General features: G+C 43.6%; 2 protein-coding genes and 2 pseudogenes across 2 annotated transcripts; all 4 read left to right on the top strand.

Moving 5' to 3' along the window:
- Nucleotides 1-1,476: 1,476 nt before the first annotated feature.
- LOC139668536 (taste receptor type 2 member 123-like) lies at nucleotides 1,477-2,780 on the top strand (annotated as a pseudogene).
- Nucleotides 2,781-6,382: 3,602 nt separating this feature from the next.
- LOC139668232 (taste receptor type 2 member 103-like) lies at nucleotides 6,383-7,336 on the top strand. The gene has a single exon (XM_071547756.1). It carries the CDS (start codon nucleotides 6,383-6,385, stop codon nucleotides 7,334-7,336), a length of 954 nt encoding a protein of 317 aa, XP_071403857.1.
- Nucleotides 7,337-10,955: 3,619 nt separating this feature from the next.
- On the top strand, nucleotides 10,956-11,902 carry LOC139668535 (taste receptor type 2 member 9-like; annotated as a pseudogene).
- A 2,602-nt stretch (nucleotides 11,903-14,504) lies between these two features.
- Nucleotides 14,505-15,455, top strand: LOC139668231 (taste receptor type 2 member 2-like). The gene has a single exon (XM_071547755.1). The coding sequence runs from the start codon at nucleotides 14,505-14,507 to the stop codon at nucleotides 15,453-15,455; it is 951 nt and encodes a 316-aa protein (XP_071403856.1).
- The last annotated feature ends 1,111 nt before the right edge of the window (nucleotides 15,456-16,566 follow it).

Here is a 16,566-nt window from a genome sequence, read left to right as displayed (position 1 = left end):
TATTGTCCTGCTTGTGAAACATTTTCATTTAATGTTCCTGTACAGGCAAAGTAGCAGCACAGAAAGTTCATCTTCAGACCTATTGTAATTGAAATAATGTCTGTTCTCCTCACATACATATAAAGGCTGACAGGCAGCCAGGAAGGAAGAAAGGAAGAAAGTAAGCAAGCAAGAAAGAAAGAAGTAAAAAGACAAACAAACAAAAAAAAAGGGGGAAAAACAACAACAACAACAAAACCAACAAACAAACAGAAAACACAACCCCCCTCCCCAACCTACATCATGTTTACTGTTCTGTGAAAACAACCAGAAGAAACTCACACCAAAGCATAAAGCAGAGAACAGGCAGTATCAGGAAATGGAAATTCTCTCAAGGCAATATTCTCCCCTACCTCAATATACAAAAATCATAAAACCAAAAAAAAAATTTTTGAACAATTGCATCCAAAACTAACATTGTCATTGTAGGTGACTGTCTTGGTTTGAGGGGAAAAACCAAAACGTTTACCCACAAGCGGGGGAGGGAGCCTCCTCCACAATAATCACACCACTCTTTATCAAATTTAAGAAAAGGAACTTTAATCAGACAATGGATACAAGAAGGATAACTGTTCTTAACTGAGATATATATAGATACATATATATATATGTAGGTATAGATACAGCTATAAACAGAACAGAGCAAAACCCCTTCCCCAACACCACAGTTAAAAAAACCCAACAACAACCCCCACACTGGCAAGTTTCCTCCGGGAGAAGAGTTATACGTATGAGGCAGTATCAGTGTCACAGTCCGGCAGGGTGAGTTCCCAGTTGAATTCTGTCTCTCTCTCTGTGTCTCTTGTCCCAAATGAAGAAAGAAAACTGGAAGTGGGGAAACGCCGCGTGTCCTGGGAAGCAGCTGCAAACTTCTCTCTCCCAGGTCACTGCCCCAGCCGGGGCGGGCAGGCTGTGACGGTGCAGGCGGCGGTGAGACTGGAGCAGAGGCTGGGACCCCAGATGCGGGAACCAGGAGAACAACCGTGGCGAGGAGAAAAGCAGCAGCTCAGCAAGAAGCCCCAGCAGTGCCAGCAGCAGGAGCAGGATTAAAAAAGAACAGCTTCCCTCCTCGGCAGCACAACCCCCGCTCCTGCGTTCCACTGAGCTAAGAATGGAAAAAAAAATGTCCCTAAAACCAAAAGTGACAACCTGCCCCCACCTAAGCGATCAGCAGTTAACTACTTCTTTTTGTTAACTACAGGCATGGGCAGTTAGTGGCAGGGGAGAGAATTTACATAATAATTCCAAACTACAACAGTGACCAAGGGACAAAAGAACCCAGATCCTCAAGCTGTACAGGGAACAAACATGGGTCACTCACACAATCACAACACTGTCCACTGCAGAAAAACATCGCCACTGTTTGTGTCACCCAACACAGTCCTCCTGAACCAACAGCCCCCTTGTCCAGCACAGCACTGCTCCCCAGCTCCAACCATGGAAGCTTCTGACTCTCCAGAGCAATCAAATGTCACTTCATATGATGACATAGTAGTAGACATCAGGGTGGTCCCGTGGTGTAATGGTGAGCACTCCGAACTCCGATCACAAGGTCGTGAGTTCGAGTCTCAGTGGAGACCGTACTGGGCAGTTAAAGCCTCCCTGCCATCTGATCCCGTCAGATCTCAGATGCTCAGCAGGGTCAGCCCCGGTTAGTACCGGGTGCTGTAGACAGTCCTGAGGACTTCACTGGCACTGTCCAAGCTCACTCGGCAGTAGCAGATGGACCTTGGGACTTAAACGGTGGGGCCAGTTCTGCGCACGCTGAGCCTCACCTAAAAAATCCACTGCGCGGGCTGGAAGGGCACACCCACGTGGGGGGACAGCCCTGCCCAAATCTTCGTTTGCGAAGTTTGGCCAATCATTCAGGAGACATCATGACTCTCTGGGTATTTGCTGGCAGGTGGATTGTGGATAAACACTTTCATGTGTCTGTGATTTGCACTGCTTGGATAAAAAAACCCTTCTGATCTGTAATGAGAATATCTTACTGTTTCTGGGATTCTTCTAGATTAGGTATTTGTTCATCTCATGCCTTTTTTTCAATAATTTCTTCCCTTTGCCTTTATGTTCAGCCCACACTTCAACTAATTGTATCTATTCAGGGCTTTTTTGGAGTGTTCAAATTTCTGAGTTTCAGTCTGACTTTCTGTCTCTCATTGTATAAAAATTGCCAATTTCAGGAACAGCTTCTTCAACTACCTGAAAGTAAAAATTGACAGGATTGTACGGTGGCTGTTGTTTGGGGCAGTGCTTTTATCAGTGCTCGTTATCAGCATTGTTGCCTATGACATCACTGATAAATTACTCTGTAACAACCGTGATTCCACTGGACCAGGTAGTTTTTGGAATGCAAATATCAAAACCGATGAACATGTTTTTTCTTCTGTTTTTTCTCACAGGCTTTGGATACACTGTTTCATTCATGGCAGTCATCTTTGCTGCTCTTCTCTTTTCTCTCTGGAAACACAAACCCAACATGCAGATAAATTGCATGAAGGACCTCAGCATGGATGCCACATCAGAGCCATGAAATCTATTCTCTCCTTCCTAGTAATGCACACCATCAACTTTGCATCCTTGACCTTGGCAATGGTTTATGTCACGAAGAAAGGCAGTCCTGTGATATTTCTCACTGTATTTCAGTTTATTCCTTTATTCTGATATTCAGCAATCCCAGACTGGAAAAGACATTGATAAAGATCCTGCCCTGTGTGAAGTTCAGGGTTTGCATGAGGTAGGAATGGTGGAAAATACTGTAGCACTTGTGAAATGTTGATATTTCATTATAGAAAAGGAGTCATTAAATCTCTAATGCAACTTTCCAGGCACTGTGGATGATACAGATGTTTACTTTTCATCACTGAGATTGAGAAGAAGTCATTCAAATACTTTGAACTAAAATAGTGTGGCTTAAATACAAAACTTTCAGTTGTAGTTTTGTTTAGGTAATCCTTTGAGTTAAATTATCGCCAATAACAACTCAGTTTAGACCTGGTACATGGGCTGGACACAGAAGGGCAATAGCAATACTGTGAACCTTCCTCAAACACTTTGGTATTTGCTGATTGAAACAACTGACCTAAACAACAGGTTTATCTGTTTTGGTTCACATTTCTTGCTGCTGTGGCTCTGTTCCAGTGTAATGTGATGAGCTGTCTCACTGTCTGGCAGTGGTTGATAGCTGATAGTTGAACATGTTGATCCCTGTCACTGTCCACAGGTGGTCACTGACACACAAACAGCAATGCAAGAATGGCCGTGGTGTGTACAGGTGAGTGCAGAGCCCACGTCCCACACCAGCCCTGTGTGTCTTCTCTGCCCTATTTCCTGCACAACAGGATTGCCCTGCTCTGTGTGACTGCTCTCCTGGTCAGGTTTTACTTGTAGGTGAGATTGACTTTTACCAGTGGACTCTGGCACAGTAAAACCACTAGAAAAGAGCATTTGTGCTGGATCAGGGGAAGAGCATGAGGAGGAAAGAGTAGAGGAGACAACTTCTTAGATAGGGGTTTGGCAGGTGCCCAAGGTCAACCCTCCCCAGCAGGTCCTATAAAGATTAAATAGTTTAAGCATAAACAGACAGGAACCTGAACTGACCATTTCATTGTCTCCAGCAATGTCAATCAGGTCTGCAGGCAGATCCTAGGAACCTTATCTGGACACATCTCCTCACTGAAAGGCCTTCAAAGGACAGGCACCACCACACCTCCCTTCCCTCCCACCTGGTACTCATGCACTTCATCCCTTAAAATGACACTTCAAACTGATTTTGCAAAAATGCCCTGGAAGATCCATCTTATTCCCCACATCCCATGCAACATCATCCCTCAAAATTCCACATGCCACAAGGCTCAGCAGGCAAAACCAGCATCTGGCAGATGTCACCACACTAAACAAGGCAGCCCCAGCAAACCACACTGCAGATACCTTCTGCCAGCTCCATGGAAGCCTTGAGAACATGACACCCAGCACAGCACCACTGCCCTGTGCACCAGCCCCACTCAGCTGGACCTGCAGGGGACATGTTATCCCCCAGCACAGCCCACATGGAGAGATGCAGTGATGTGCCCAGCCCAGGGAAGCTGACACACAGGAGATGTCAGAGGTCGGTGGGAGGGGCTGCCCAGAGTTGGCACTCCATGGAAAACTGCTTTGGGTCACATTCCAAGTTTTTATGATTGATTAGTGAAACAGTTAGGAATGGTTTTGCCATGGAAAATGCAAACTGCCCCATACAGAGTGTCAGCCTCCTACCCTGTGCCTAGAAAAGGGAGAAAAGAAAAAAAAAACACCTCAAAACAGGCTTAAACTATATATTTATACATAAAGGAGAAAATGAAAACTAAAATATAACACACACTTTACACAAGTTAGAAATAAGAAAAAATAACTCGCCACTCCTCTTCGAACACAAATCTCACCATTCTAACTACAAATCAGTCTGGAGAACTCAATTCCCCAGAGACAGACCCAAGGAGAGAGAAAGACTAAGAACAAACATTTTACTTCTCTAAGCTAACATGGTGGTAAGGTGGTGCCAGACCTGGCCCTCCTGTCCCTCCTGGGGCTGTACAGTGTGTCCTCCTGGCACCACAGCTTGAAGGAACTGACTAAGCCACTCCTACTCCAGCTTTTATATTTGGAGATGATGTCGGAATATGGTATGGAATACTATTGGCCAGAGTAGTCAGCTGTCAGCTAGACCAGCACAGCTCAAGTCAGCTGATAGTCTCAGGCCTACTCTGAAATCCAAAGCCTACATTTAGCCCCACACCAAGCTAAACCCATAACAGGATATCACAGGGTCACATTCCAAGATTTATGACTGACTAGTGAAACAGTTAAAAGTGCTTTTGCCATGCAAAATATTAATGAGTAGAGGGACAGCTCATGAGTAGTTCCACAGCAGAAGCAAGGGCATTAACATAAAAAACCTCAAGAGTAAAATAAATAAAAGCAGCCTGGAGAGCTGGACAAAATCAGGCTGTACTTAATGCAATTAAGACAAGGCTATTGTGTGAGTTGGAAGGGATCTTAAGTATCATCAAGTTCCAAATCACCGGATAAGAGGTCAGGAAATTTCCCTCCACAGCAATTATTTATCAGGGCATTCCTCTCCAGCTCTTCATGACATCAACATTCTTCTGTTAACCGTGTATGCTCAGTCTACACTCTTGCTGATGTCAGTTCACATGAATAGCAATTACCAATAAGAAAACATCACTTTGATAAATACTGTTTCATTTCTTCTTCAGACCCTCTGCTTTTCAAATAATTTGTATTCTCCTCACATATATATATATATATATATATGCATGCAGAGAGGAAGCAGAAATCAAAAACAACAAGAAGAAAAACAAGGTAAGAAAACCAAACCTCAACCTTACACCATGTTTTCTGTCAGCAAATCCATAGAAAAATCAATCTAGAGCATAAAGCACATAATAGGCCAAGGGAGGAAATGAAAATTCTCTCAAGCAAATGCTCTGCCCTACACCAACATCAATTATCAAAAGAACTAGTATTTTTACATGATTGAATCCAAACCAAGATAATGACCCCAGAGCTTTCAGAACTTAAATTCGTTTAGAAGCTTGATGGGATTTCAGGGCAGGGGAAAGCCAGCATGGTCCCAAGCCTAAACTTTTCACATTGCCAGCAGATGAGATGTGAAGCCTTCCACAAAGACTTCTGCCAATTTTTGCCCTTTTCTTCTATATGTTTCATCTTGAACTTTGGGTAAAGAAGGTCCTGATTTTTCTTCAATGGCCTTCCCCATCCAGCAATGTGGCGCCTTACTTTATCTTAAGGCATTATTACCATGGGGAAAACTAGCAGGGATTTCAATGCCTGACAAGGATAAATGAACTCTAGTAACAGAATCTCAGTTAAAATTTGCAGGTCCTGGAAACAGGGATGAAAAAGCATAGTGACATCCCTGACTGTGCTCTGCTGAGATAATAAGTAGCTCAGAAAGAGCATCACAGATGGCCAAGGGACATAACCCAGATCCTGAAGACTGACACAGACCAAACATGGGTCACTCCTGTAAATTGCAGGAAAACATCTCTGCTCTTTGTGTCAGACAACACAGCCCTCCTGAACAAAAATTCAAATAGTCAACAGTGACACTGACACCAGGTAACAGAATACCCAGCACATTTACATCCCTGCACCTGCCCTGCTCTCAACAATAGCGGCACCAACATCCTCCCACCAGCAGCTCTATAAAGCTCCTCTTGCCATTAGTTACACTCAGGGAACAGCAGCCACTGACCTGTGTTTGGCATTGGTGCAACAGCCCCCTTGTCCAGCACAGCACTGCTCCCCAGCACCGACCATGGAAGCCTGTGACTCTCCAGAGCAATCAAATGTCACCTCCTATGGTGCCCCGGTTATAGCAATCATATCTCCCCAGGCATTTGCTGGCATGTGGATAAATGCTTTCATTGTTTCTGTTATTTTCATGGCTTGGGTCAAAAAGAAAACCTTGAAGTCTCAAGAGAAGATCTTGATGTCACTGGGATGCTCCAGGTTTTGGTATTTGTGCATTGCATGGCTGTATTACTTACTTGTGACAATTCATCCCTATTGCTTTTATGTCTACTCTCTACTTGAATTACTTGCAGCTAGTCAAGGTGTTTTTCAAATTTCAAACATATGGTTTTCTGCCTGTCTTTGTGTCTTCTATTGTATAAAAATTGCTAATTTCAGGAACAGATTCTTCATTTACCTGAAAGTAAGAATTGACAGGATTGTACCCTGGTTCTTGTTGGGTTCATTACTTTTAGGCTTGGTTTTTGGAATCGTAGTCTACACCACCACTGATAAAACAGAGTGTGAGAACCTCAATTCCACCAGTGAAGAAAATTATTTGAAATGCAATACCAGTATGGATGAACACTTCTTCACCATTTTATTTATCATTGGCTTTGTGTCTACCACTGCATTCATAGCAGTCATCTTTGCTGCCCTTCTCCTTCTCTTGTCTCTCTGGAGACACAAACGCAACATGCAGACAAACTCCATGAAGGACCTCAGCATGGATGCCCACATCAAAGCCATGAAATGTATTCTCTCCTTCCTAGTAATGTACAGCATCAATTTCATTATTATGATCTTGGCTCTGATTTATTCAATGAAGAACCAAAATCACGTGATCTTTCCTATTACTGCATTAACGTACAGTTTTCCAGGTGTTGATTCCCTAATTCTGATATTCAGCAATCCCAAACTCAAAAAGACACTGCTAAGGATTCTACTCTGTGTGAATTACAAGGTTTGCATGAGGTAGGAACGGTAACAAAAGCTGAAAAATGTTGATATTTCATTGTAGGTAACAAGTCATTTAATTTCTAGTGCAACTCTCCTGGTAGTGTAAATGATACAGATGTTTTCTCTTTACCAATGAAGTAAGGACTTTTGCCTTCAAACACCTTGAACAAAATTAATATGTGTTCAATAGATTACAATTAGCATTTTATTGATGTTTATCTTTGAGCAAAATTATCATCAATAGCAGAATTTTTATACCTCACATATGGCCTGGATGCAAAATGGCAATAACAATACTGCAAAGCTGCCACAAACATTTTGATATTTTCTGTTTGAAATGAATGAACTAAACAAAAGGTTTCTCTCTCTTTTGGTTTACATTTCTTTCTGCTGTGGCTCTGCTCTTTGTAACATTATCAGCTGTATCACTGTGTGCCCCACAGTGTAGCTGGGTGGGTGTATGTTGAAGAGCTGCAGCCTATGGACAGCCCACTCTGGAGACAGAAAATCCCAAAGGACAGCAGCCTGTGGGTGGGATCCACACCCGTGCAGTGGAAGAGCAAGAGGAGGAAGGATTGGATGAGAAAACTCATCATGAACTCACTGCAACCCCCATTCCCCACCCCACTGTGCAGCTGCAGAGGAGGGGGAAGAGAAACAAAGACTACAGGAGTGAATTTTGAACTGCAAAAAGAAGGGGGGAAAGTGGTTTGAAGTTTGTGCTTCTTCCTAGTCACCCTACTCTGTTTTTCATAACCAATAAATTAAATTATTCTCCTGATTTGAGTCTGTTTTCTCCATGACAGTACCTGGCGTGTCATCTCCCTGTCTTCATCCCAATCATGAGCTTTTCCACCGCCTTTTCCAGCCCCCCTCTGTATTGGAACAAAATGAAGGAGGAGATGGGTGGGGTTGGCAGCTGCCCATGCTTAACTCTCAACAGGAGGTCGTCTTTACATGAAATAGTTCCAGCAAGAACAGAGCAGAGCCTGAATTGGTCATTTCTGTCATTGTCTCAGGCATAGAGTGGCACCTTGCCTCCCACCAGTTGTCAAGGGTGTGTTTTTCATGCTTTTCAGCAGGTTTTCTTTTGGCTCTTGGCCTCCCAGAGAGAGAATGTATGGCATGTGTGCAGCCCAAACATCAGAGGTTTCTTGAAGCTCTGCAGAATTCAGGTGTATCCAAAATGATCTCCAGAGCATCATGTCAAGGGTAGCATCAGCCCAGCTGGACATGGATTCTGTCCATAAGGGGCTGTTGAGCTTTCACCCTGCTGCCTTTTTACAAGAACCTTTAATGCACCTCCGTGAGCAGAAGGCTTCTCTGACTCCTTTTCCCACAGAGAAGCCATTGCGAGTATATTCCAGGGCAACATTGTTTTCAGCCAAAACAATTTGGGCTTGTCTCAAGCTCTTCTCCCTTGTGTTCCCACTCTTCATGTCTCTTGTCTCAGGAGACTCCTTTCAATCCGCCTGTCCTGCAGTAGTCTCTGCTCTCCACCTCTGCTCTGGAGAGAAAACAAGTTGGACAGTTGGCGATTTGCCAGCTCAACCCAAGACAAGTGAGCACAGCACAGTCACTCCTCCATTCATGAGGCCCAACAACAGGGTCAGGGATTTTGTCTCAGTCTGGCTAAAACTCTGCTGCCACCAACACCTGAGGAAACCCTACCATGCACCCCAAATTGTGCAGCACCAACCTCTCCTCACAGAGACCTTCCTGGCCCCAGCACTGCCAGGATCTGGAAATGGAAACACCGAGGGTAAGTCTTGTCCAAGAGAAGGCAAACACTTGCCTCCTACTGCAGAGCTCTGATTTGGTAGGCACTCAGGATTTCTGCAGCTCTGTCAGAAAGAGTATCAAATACCAGTCTCATAAATATAGAAATATACCTATGTATAAATATAAATATATATCTACACATGTTTGAGAGAGAGAGACCTTAAAAAGAGGCTTTAATTTTTTCTCATTTCTGAAGTGTAAGAACAGAAGACAGTCATAGGCTTTTTAGACTCATTTACTATTAGGTTTTAATCCTAAATTCTTCAAAATTTAAAGGAGTGCCCAAAATTTATTTTAAAAAATTAAAAAATAAGGAGGATGCTCTTAACATTTTTATTGGTCAAATATCTTAATTTCCTCCCTGCTTCTATTGAGTTGCAGCTGTTAATAAGAGATAAGGCAGGAAGAGTGCTGTAAATCAACATGCAGGTTCCTGAGATCAAGTTTACCTGCCTTCATCATCTAGAGACCTCCACCAGGTTCACTGATACCAGTTTCCATCAGGAACAAGGGCAAAAGAAATAAGAACAGCATGCAGAGCTGGGCAAAACCAACCTATATGTAATGCAAGCAACACAGGCAATTCCATAAGGAAAAGTCTTATTTCCTCAGGCTTTCAGCTGGACAATGGGAAATTTCCCTCTGTGGGAGCTGTTTCTCACACCATTCCTCTCCAGCTCTTAGTGACATCAACATGCTTGTGCATTGCCCTTGATATACAGGGGTGATGGCTTTGGCCAGAACTTAGGCAACCAACAGCCTAAGAAATGAGCTAACCAAGGCTAATCATCTGGGATGCCCCATGTCATAAAATGAGAAAGAAAGGGATTCTGAAGAGGGAAGAGGTTCAGCCTGAACCAAGCAATTCAGTCTCTCTGTGATGTCTCTCCAGTCCCAACACAGCTGTGTGTCCATCCAGGTGCAGAAACACAGGGTTCTGTTTCCATTTGAGATGCAAAAGGGCATCCAAAATATGCACATGGAACGGTAAATAGAGAGACTGTGAGACTCTTTCCCCTTCATGAGTGATGGGTTGCATTTGAATGAAAAGCTGACAGCTGTGCTTCAAGCATCCAATCCACACATTCCACTCATTGAAAAACCAGTCTTTGAGACTCTGATTTATACCTTTATGTTCTTTGTATAGGTGTTAGATTACTCACACAGAGCTGAGCCCAACCTTCAGCTGTGGTTTGGTCCTGCTGGTGTAACATTTCCATGTAATGTTCCTGTACAAGCACAGTCCCAGCACAGACAGTGCATCTTCAGACAGGTTGTTATGGAAGTAACTTCTCCTCACATATATATGGAAAGAAAAAAGAAAGACAGAAGCAAACAAAAACCACCCAACCTCACACCATGTCTCCTGTTCTATCAACAAAGCAGAAGAAACTCACAACAAAGCATAAAGCAGGGAACAGGCAGTATCAGGAAATGAAAATTCACACAGGCCAGTGCTCTGACCTCTATCAACTGCAGCAATTATCTAACTTGGTCATTGAAGGTGACCAAGGGACAGAAGAACCCAGGGATCAAATATGGGTCACTCACACAATCACAACACTCTCCACTGCAGAAAAAACATCTCTGCTCTTTGTGCCACCCAACACAGCCCTCCTGAACCAAAATTCAAAGTGAACAGTGACACCAACAACAAGTAACGGAATACCCAGCACATTTATATCCCTGAACCTGCCCTGCTTTCAAGAGCAGCGGCACCAACATCCCCCCACCAGCAGCTCTATAAAGCTCCTCTTGGCATTTGTGACACTCAGGGAACAGCAGCCACTGACCTGTGTTTGGCACTGGTGTAGCATTGCCCTTGTCCAGCACAGCACTGCTCCCCAGCTCCAACCATGGAAGTTTGTCATTCTGCAGACCAATCCAATGTTACCTCACGTGCTGCCGCAGATATGGCCATTAACACCTGTGAGGTGGCATGTGGATAAACACTTTCATTGTTTGTGTTGCATGGGTCTAAAAGAAAACCTTGAAGTTTCATGAGAAGATCTTGCTGTTACTGGGATGCTCTAGGTTCTGGAATTTATGCTTTGCATAGGTAAATTCCTTTCTTGCACTTATTTATCCCAATTATGTTTTTGTTCACTACCTCTTTCAGCTAGCTCATAGTGCTCAGAGCTTTTTTGAGTGTTCCAATTTGTGGGTTTCTGCCTTTCTTTGTGTCTTTTATTGTATAAAAATTGCCAGTTTCAGGAATAACTTCTTCATCTACCTGAAAATAAAAGTTGACAGGATGGTGCCCTGGGTCTCGTTGGGATCAGAGCTTTTCTCCCTGGTGATTGGAATCCTTCTCTACGACATCGTTGGTAAAGCTCTCTATAAAAATTTCAATTTGACCGGCCAAGGAATGATTTCAAAAGCAAATATAAGAATAGAGGAACATTTTCTCTCTAATTGCTTTCTCATTGCGTTTGTGTTTGCCACTTCATTCACAGCAGTCATCTTCTCTGCCCTTCTCCTTCTCTTTTCTCTCTGGAAACACAAACACAACATGCAGACAAACTCTGTGAAGGACCTCAGCATGGATGCCCACATCAAAGGCATGAAATCTATTCTCTCCTTCTTAGTAATGAACAGCATCAATTTTACATCTTTGATTTTGATCCTTGTTTATTCAATGAACAATGAAACTGACATGATGTTTCCAATCCGCTTAATTTAATATGTTTTTCCAGGTCTTCATTCCCTTATTCTGATTTTCAGCAACCCTAAACTGGCAAAGATACTGCTAAGGATTCTGCCCTGTGTGAAGTGCAAGGATTGCACGAAGAAGGAACAGTAGCAAAAACAGAAACCCTTGCAAAATGTTGACATTTCTCTAAAGAAAACAATTCAATTAACTTCTAATGTAATTCTCCCGCCAGTGTAGATGATACAGAGGTTCATCTTTGGGGCTAAGAATATGTAATTCAAATTCTATTCTACATATATTATTATGAGTTAAATTATTATCATTAATTTAGATAATTCTTGGAGCTAAATTGGTGTAAATAGCAAAGTCTTTCTGATCTTGTAGCACCTGGGCTGGATGCAAAGGGGCAATAACAGTACTGCAAACCTGTCACAGATGCTTTGGCATTCATTGATTGTAAGAACTGAACTAAAACACCAGTTTATTTCAGTTTTGGTTTACATATCTTTGTGATGTGCCTTTCTTCCTGTGTGATATGATGTCACCATCAGTGGTTTATAACTGCGTAATGTTAGAATCTGCATCACTCTGGTAGTGGTTGGTAACTGATATGAGAACGTGATGATTCCTGTCACTCTCCAGAAGTGGTCACTGACATACAAACAGCGATGCAGGAATGGCCGTGGGGTGCACAGGTGGGTGAAGAGCCCACTTCCCATGCCAGCCCTGTGTATCCTCTCTCTGCCCCACTTTCTACAAGGATATGATTTCCTTGCTCAGTCTGATTGTTCTCCTGGTCTGCTTTTACTTCTTTGTGTACAAGCTGCAGGGTGGAATCTCATCCTGCTTTCATCCCATAGAGACCCAAAGGCAGATGGACAGGGTGCTCAGGCCAGATGATGGTGAGTGGGGTTCTGTAGGGGTCTCAGTTGGGCAAGGTCAAGGCTGCTCTATGCCAGGGAAAGCCTGATCCAGGCAATCCAATGGACAAAGCACAGGACACACCTCAACCCACCAGTGATGGTCTCGGCTCCTCTGGGAAAATATATGTAACAAAGGGGAGAAATATGGCCCAGCAGGGAGGAGGGAAGAATAATGTGAGAAACATTCCTGCAGCAAACAGGGCCAGGGAAAAACAGGCAGGGGCTGCTCCATGTGCTGGTGAAGACATTCCCTTGCAGCCCATGGAGAGGACCATGGTGAGGCAGCTGCACACCTGCAGCCCACACACAAATCCACGGGGGAGCTGAGATCCACCTTTGGCCCATGGATGACACTACAACACAGTAGGGTGTATCCTGAAGCACTGCAGCCCATGGGACAGACCCATGCTGAAGTATGAGACAGGTGTGTGAGGAAGAAGGAGTGGAGACAGCTGGTTATGGTCTGACTGCAAACCCCATTGTCTGTTCCTATGCATTGCTGTGGGGGAGGAGGTGGAGAATCTGGGAATGAAGGAGAGATGCTGAGCCTGGGATGAAAGGGGGTGGAGGCACCAGGTTCCAGTTTACTTTGTTCCTCCTCACTCTACTCTCTTCTCAAGTGGCAATAAATTCAAGTCATTTTTTCCAAGTCGAGGCTGTTTTGTCCATGACAGTAATTGGTGAGTCATCTCTCTGCATTTATATCAACCCATGAGTTTTCCTCTGTTATTTTCCACTAATCTACAAGGGCCTTCACAAAAACATGCAAAAAGATGTGATATCAATATTCACATAACACAGTGGTTGCATTTCTGCCCTGCAGAAAAAAGGGCATTGTTATTCTGAAGGGAAATTACTAATGGTTCATTTCTTGTAGCCATAGAGGTATTTGCTATGATTTCAATTTTTCCTCAACATCAGCTGAGATCTCTCTGGTACCTCTGGTCCTGAAGTGCAAGATCTGATGTGCAAGGTCCCATACTAACCTGAGTCCAAGGGCACTGGATGCCCTACAGAGCTTAACACACCTTGCCTGTTTAAAAACTCAGAGTTTTCAGGACAGAAATTCATTTGTAAGCTTGTGGGTATTTAGTTGAGGGAGGAACCCAGCATGGTCTCATCCCTAAAATATCTCATAGTGCCAGCAGATGAGATTGGAGTGCTTGCACAGGGACTTGTGATGATTTTTACCCTGTTCCTGCATAAGTTTTAACTTAACCCTGGAAGAAAAAACATTCAGCTGTCCTATCAGAGCCTCCCCACCCACACCACTGTGTGGTTCCTCGATTAATTTTAAGACATTACCGGGGGAAATCTAATAGAGACTTGAATGCCCGTTGAGGATTAAAAGGAACACCAGTTTTCCAGCATCTTAGATGAACTTTGAAGCTCCAAGACTCTGGGATGAAAGAACACAGTGACTGCCCTGACTTTGCTCTGCTCTGCACCAGCTGCATCGGTGTCAAGGGACAGAAGAGCCCAGATCCACAACCCTGACAGGGATCAAACATGGGTCACTTACACAATCACAACACTGTCCACTGCAGAAAAACATCTCCGCTCTTTGTGCCACCCAACATAGCACTCCTAAACCAAAATTCAAATAGTCAATAGAGACACTGGCACCATGTAACAGAATACCCAGCACATTTACATCCCTGCACCTGCCCTGCTCTCAACAACAGCAGCACCAACATCCCCCCCACCAACAGCTCTATAAAGCTCCTCTTGCCATAAGTGACACTCAGGGAACAGCAGCCGCTGACCTGTGTTTGGCATTGGTGCAACAGCCCCCTTGTCCAGCACAGCACTGCTCCCCACCTCCGACCATGGATGTTTGTCACTCTGCAGACATATCCAATGTCACCTCATATGATGCCATGACAGTGGCCATCGTCACCTTTGAGGCATTTGCTGGCATGTGGATAAATGCTTTGATTGTTTCTGTGATTTGCGTGGCCTGGATCAAAAAGAAAACCTTGAACTCTAATGAGAAGATCTTGCTGTTTCTGGGATGCTCCAGGTTTTGGTATTTGTGCCTTGCATGGGTGAATTACTTTCTTGAAGTAATTTATCCCAATTATTTTTATGTTCACTCCATATTTCCACTAGTTCAGAGTGCTGAGAGCTTTTTCAATTGTTCCAACTTGTGGGTTTCAGCCTGTCTTTCTGTCTTTTATTGTATAAAAATTGCCAATTTCAGGAACAGCTTTTTCATCTACCTGAAAGTAAAAATTGACAGGATGGTGCCCTGGCTGTTGTTGGGGTCAGTGCTTCTCTCCTTGTTGATTGGAATCCTTGTCTGTGACGTTGCTGGTAAAGCTCTCTCTAAATACCACAATTTGACCTGCCAAGGAATTATTTGGAAAGCCAATATTGGAATAGATATATATTTGCCCCCTAATTATGCTATCGTTGCCTTTTTGTTTGCTGCTTCATTCATGGCAGTCATGTTTCCTGCACTTCTCCTTCTCTTTTCACTCTGGAGACACAAACACAACATGGAGACAAACTCCACGAAGGACCTCCGTGTGGATGCCCACATCAAAGCCATGAAATCTATTCTCTCCCTCTTTGTAATCTGCAATATCCACTTTATATGTTTTATCTTGACACTGATTTATGAAACGAAGGGCCAAGATAATGTGATCTTTCTTATTTCTGTATTTCTGTATGCTTTTCCAGGTGTTCATTCCGTTATTTTGATTTTCAGCAATCCCAGATTGGAAAACACAGTAAGGATCCCGGCCTGGGTGAAGTGCAAGGTTTGCATGAAATAGAAAATGTAACAAAAGCTGGAACCCTTGCAAAATGTTGTTATTTCTCTATGGAAAACAAGTCAATTATTTTCCAGTGCAACTCTCCAGCCAGTGTAGATGATACAGATGTTCACATTTGATGTTCAGAATCTATCATTCAACTCTTTGAACTAATATTATAGTGATTTAAATAAATTACTATTCTCATTTAATTTATATAGTTGCTAGAGCTAATAATTGTCAGTAGCAAAGTCATTTTCACCTTGTATACATGGGCTGGGTGAATTGGGAATTAAAAGTGTTGACGTTTTATTCTGTGTTTTCGCTCATGCCCCCTGTGGAAGATTTATTCTTTTCCTGCCAAGTTCTAGGGAATAAAAGTGAAGGGTTTGTCCTTGAAGACAGAGTTTGCATATTGGGTCTCTCCTATTGTTTGACAGCCTTTGGAGGAGAGCTGAAGAAGAGAGAGCAAGGAGGAAGAAAGAGGGCAGAGCCTGAGACCTCTACCTGGGCGGTGCTGGCCACACCTCCCTAGGTAGACGTCACCAGCAGGCTGAATAAAGGTGAGAGGACTCGTGCTCTGGGTGTGGGTATTTTCCCAAAGAAGACAGTGGGGACACTTGCTGTCTGCCAATGCCTAGAAGACGTAGTCCCTGCCTTTGAGGGAGTGTCCCGAGTTGGTAAGACAACCTACATGAGTAACCCCTTGGTGAGTGGGGTCCCATTACTTAGCCACTTCTGGTAATAAGGATACTGTTTTGCTAACCTCTGAGCAGCACTTTTGTCTCACTTCCCAACATCTCCTAGAACCCATCCTGTTACAGCTGGCTGCAAAAGGGCAATAACAATACTGCAAACCTGTCACAAATGCTTTCGCATTCACTGATTGAAATGACTGAACTAAACAACAGTTTTGTCTCAATTGTAGTTTGCATTACTTTCTGTTGTGCCTCTATACTTATGTTACATGATAAGCTATATCACTGTCTGGCAGTGGCTGATAGCTGATAGTTGAACATGTTGATGATCCCTGTCACTCTCCCCAGGTGGTCACTGATGCACAAATAGCAATGCAGGAATGGCTGTGGGGTGCACAGGTGGGTTCAGAGCCCCTTTCCAACACCAGTTCTGG

This window comes from Pithys albifrons, chromosome 2 (genome assembly GCF_047495875.1).
Source record: "Pithys albifrons albifrons isolate INPA30051 chromosome 2, PitAlb_v1, whole genome shotgun sequence".
In the NCBI taxonomy this organism is placed as follows: Eukaryota; Metazoa; Chordata; class Aves; order Passeriformes; family Thamnophilidae; genus Pithys; species Pithys albifrons.
This window is presented reverse-complemented; position numbering and strand designations above follow the sequence as displayed.

What these genes read in the sequence shown, in the direction of transcription:
- LOC139668232 (XM_071547756.1), top strand. Translation starts at nt 6,383, where the DNA reads ATGGAAGCCTGTGACTCTCCAGAGCAATCAAATGTCACCTCCTATGGT.
- LOC139668231 (XM_071547755.1), top strand. Translation starts at nt 14,505, where the DNA reads ATGGATGTTTGTCACTCTGCAGACATATCCAATGTCACCTCATATGAT.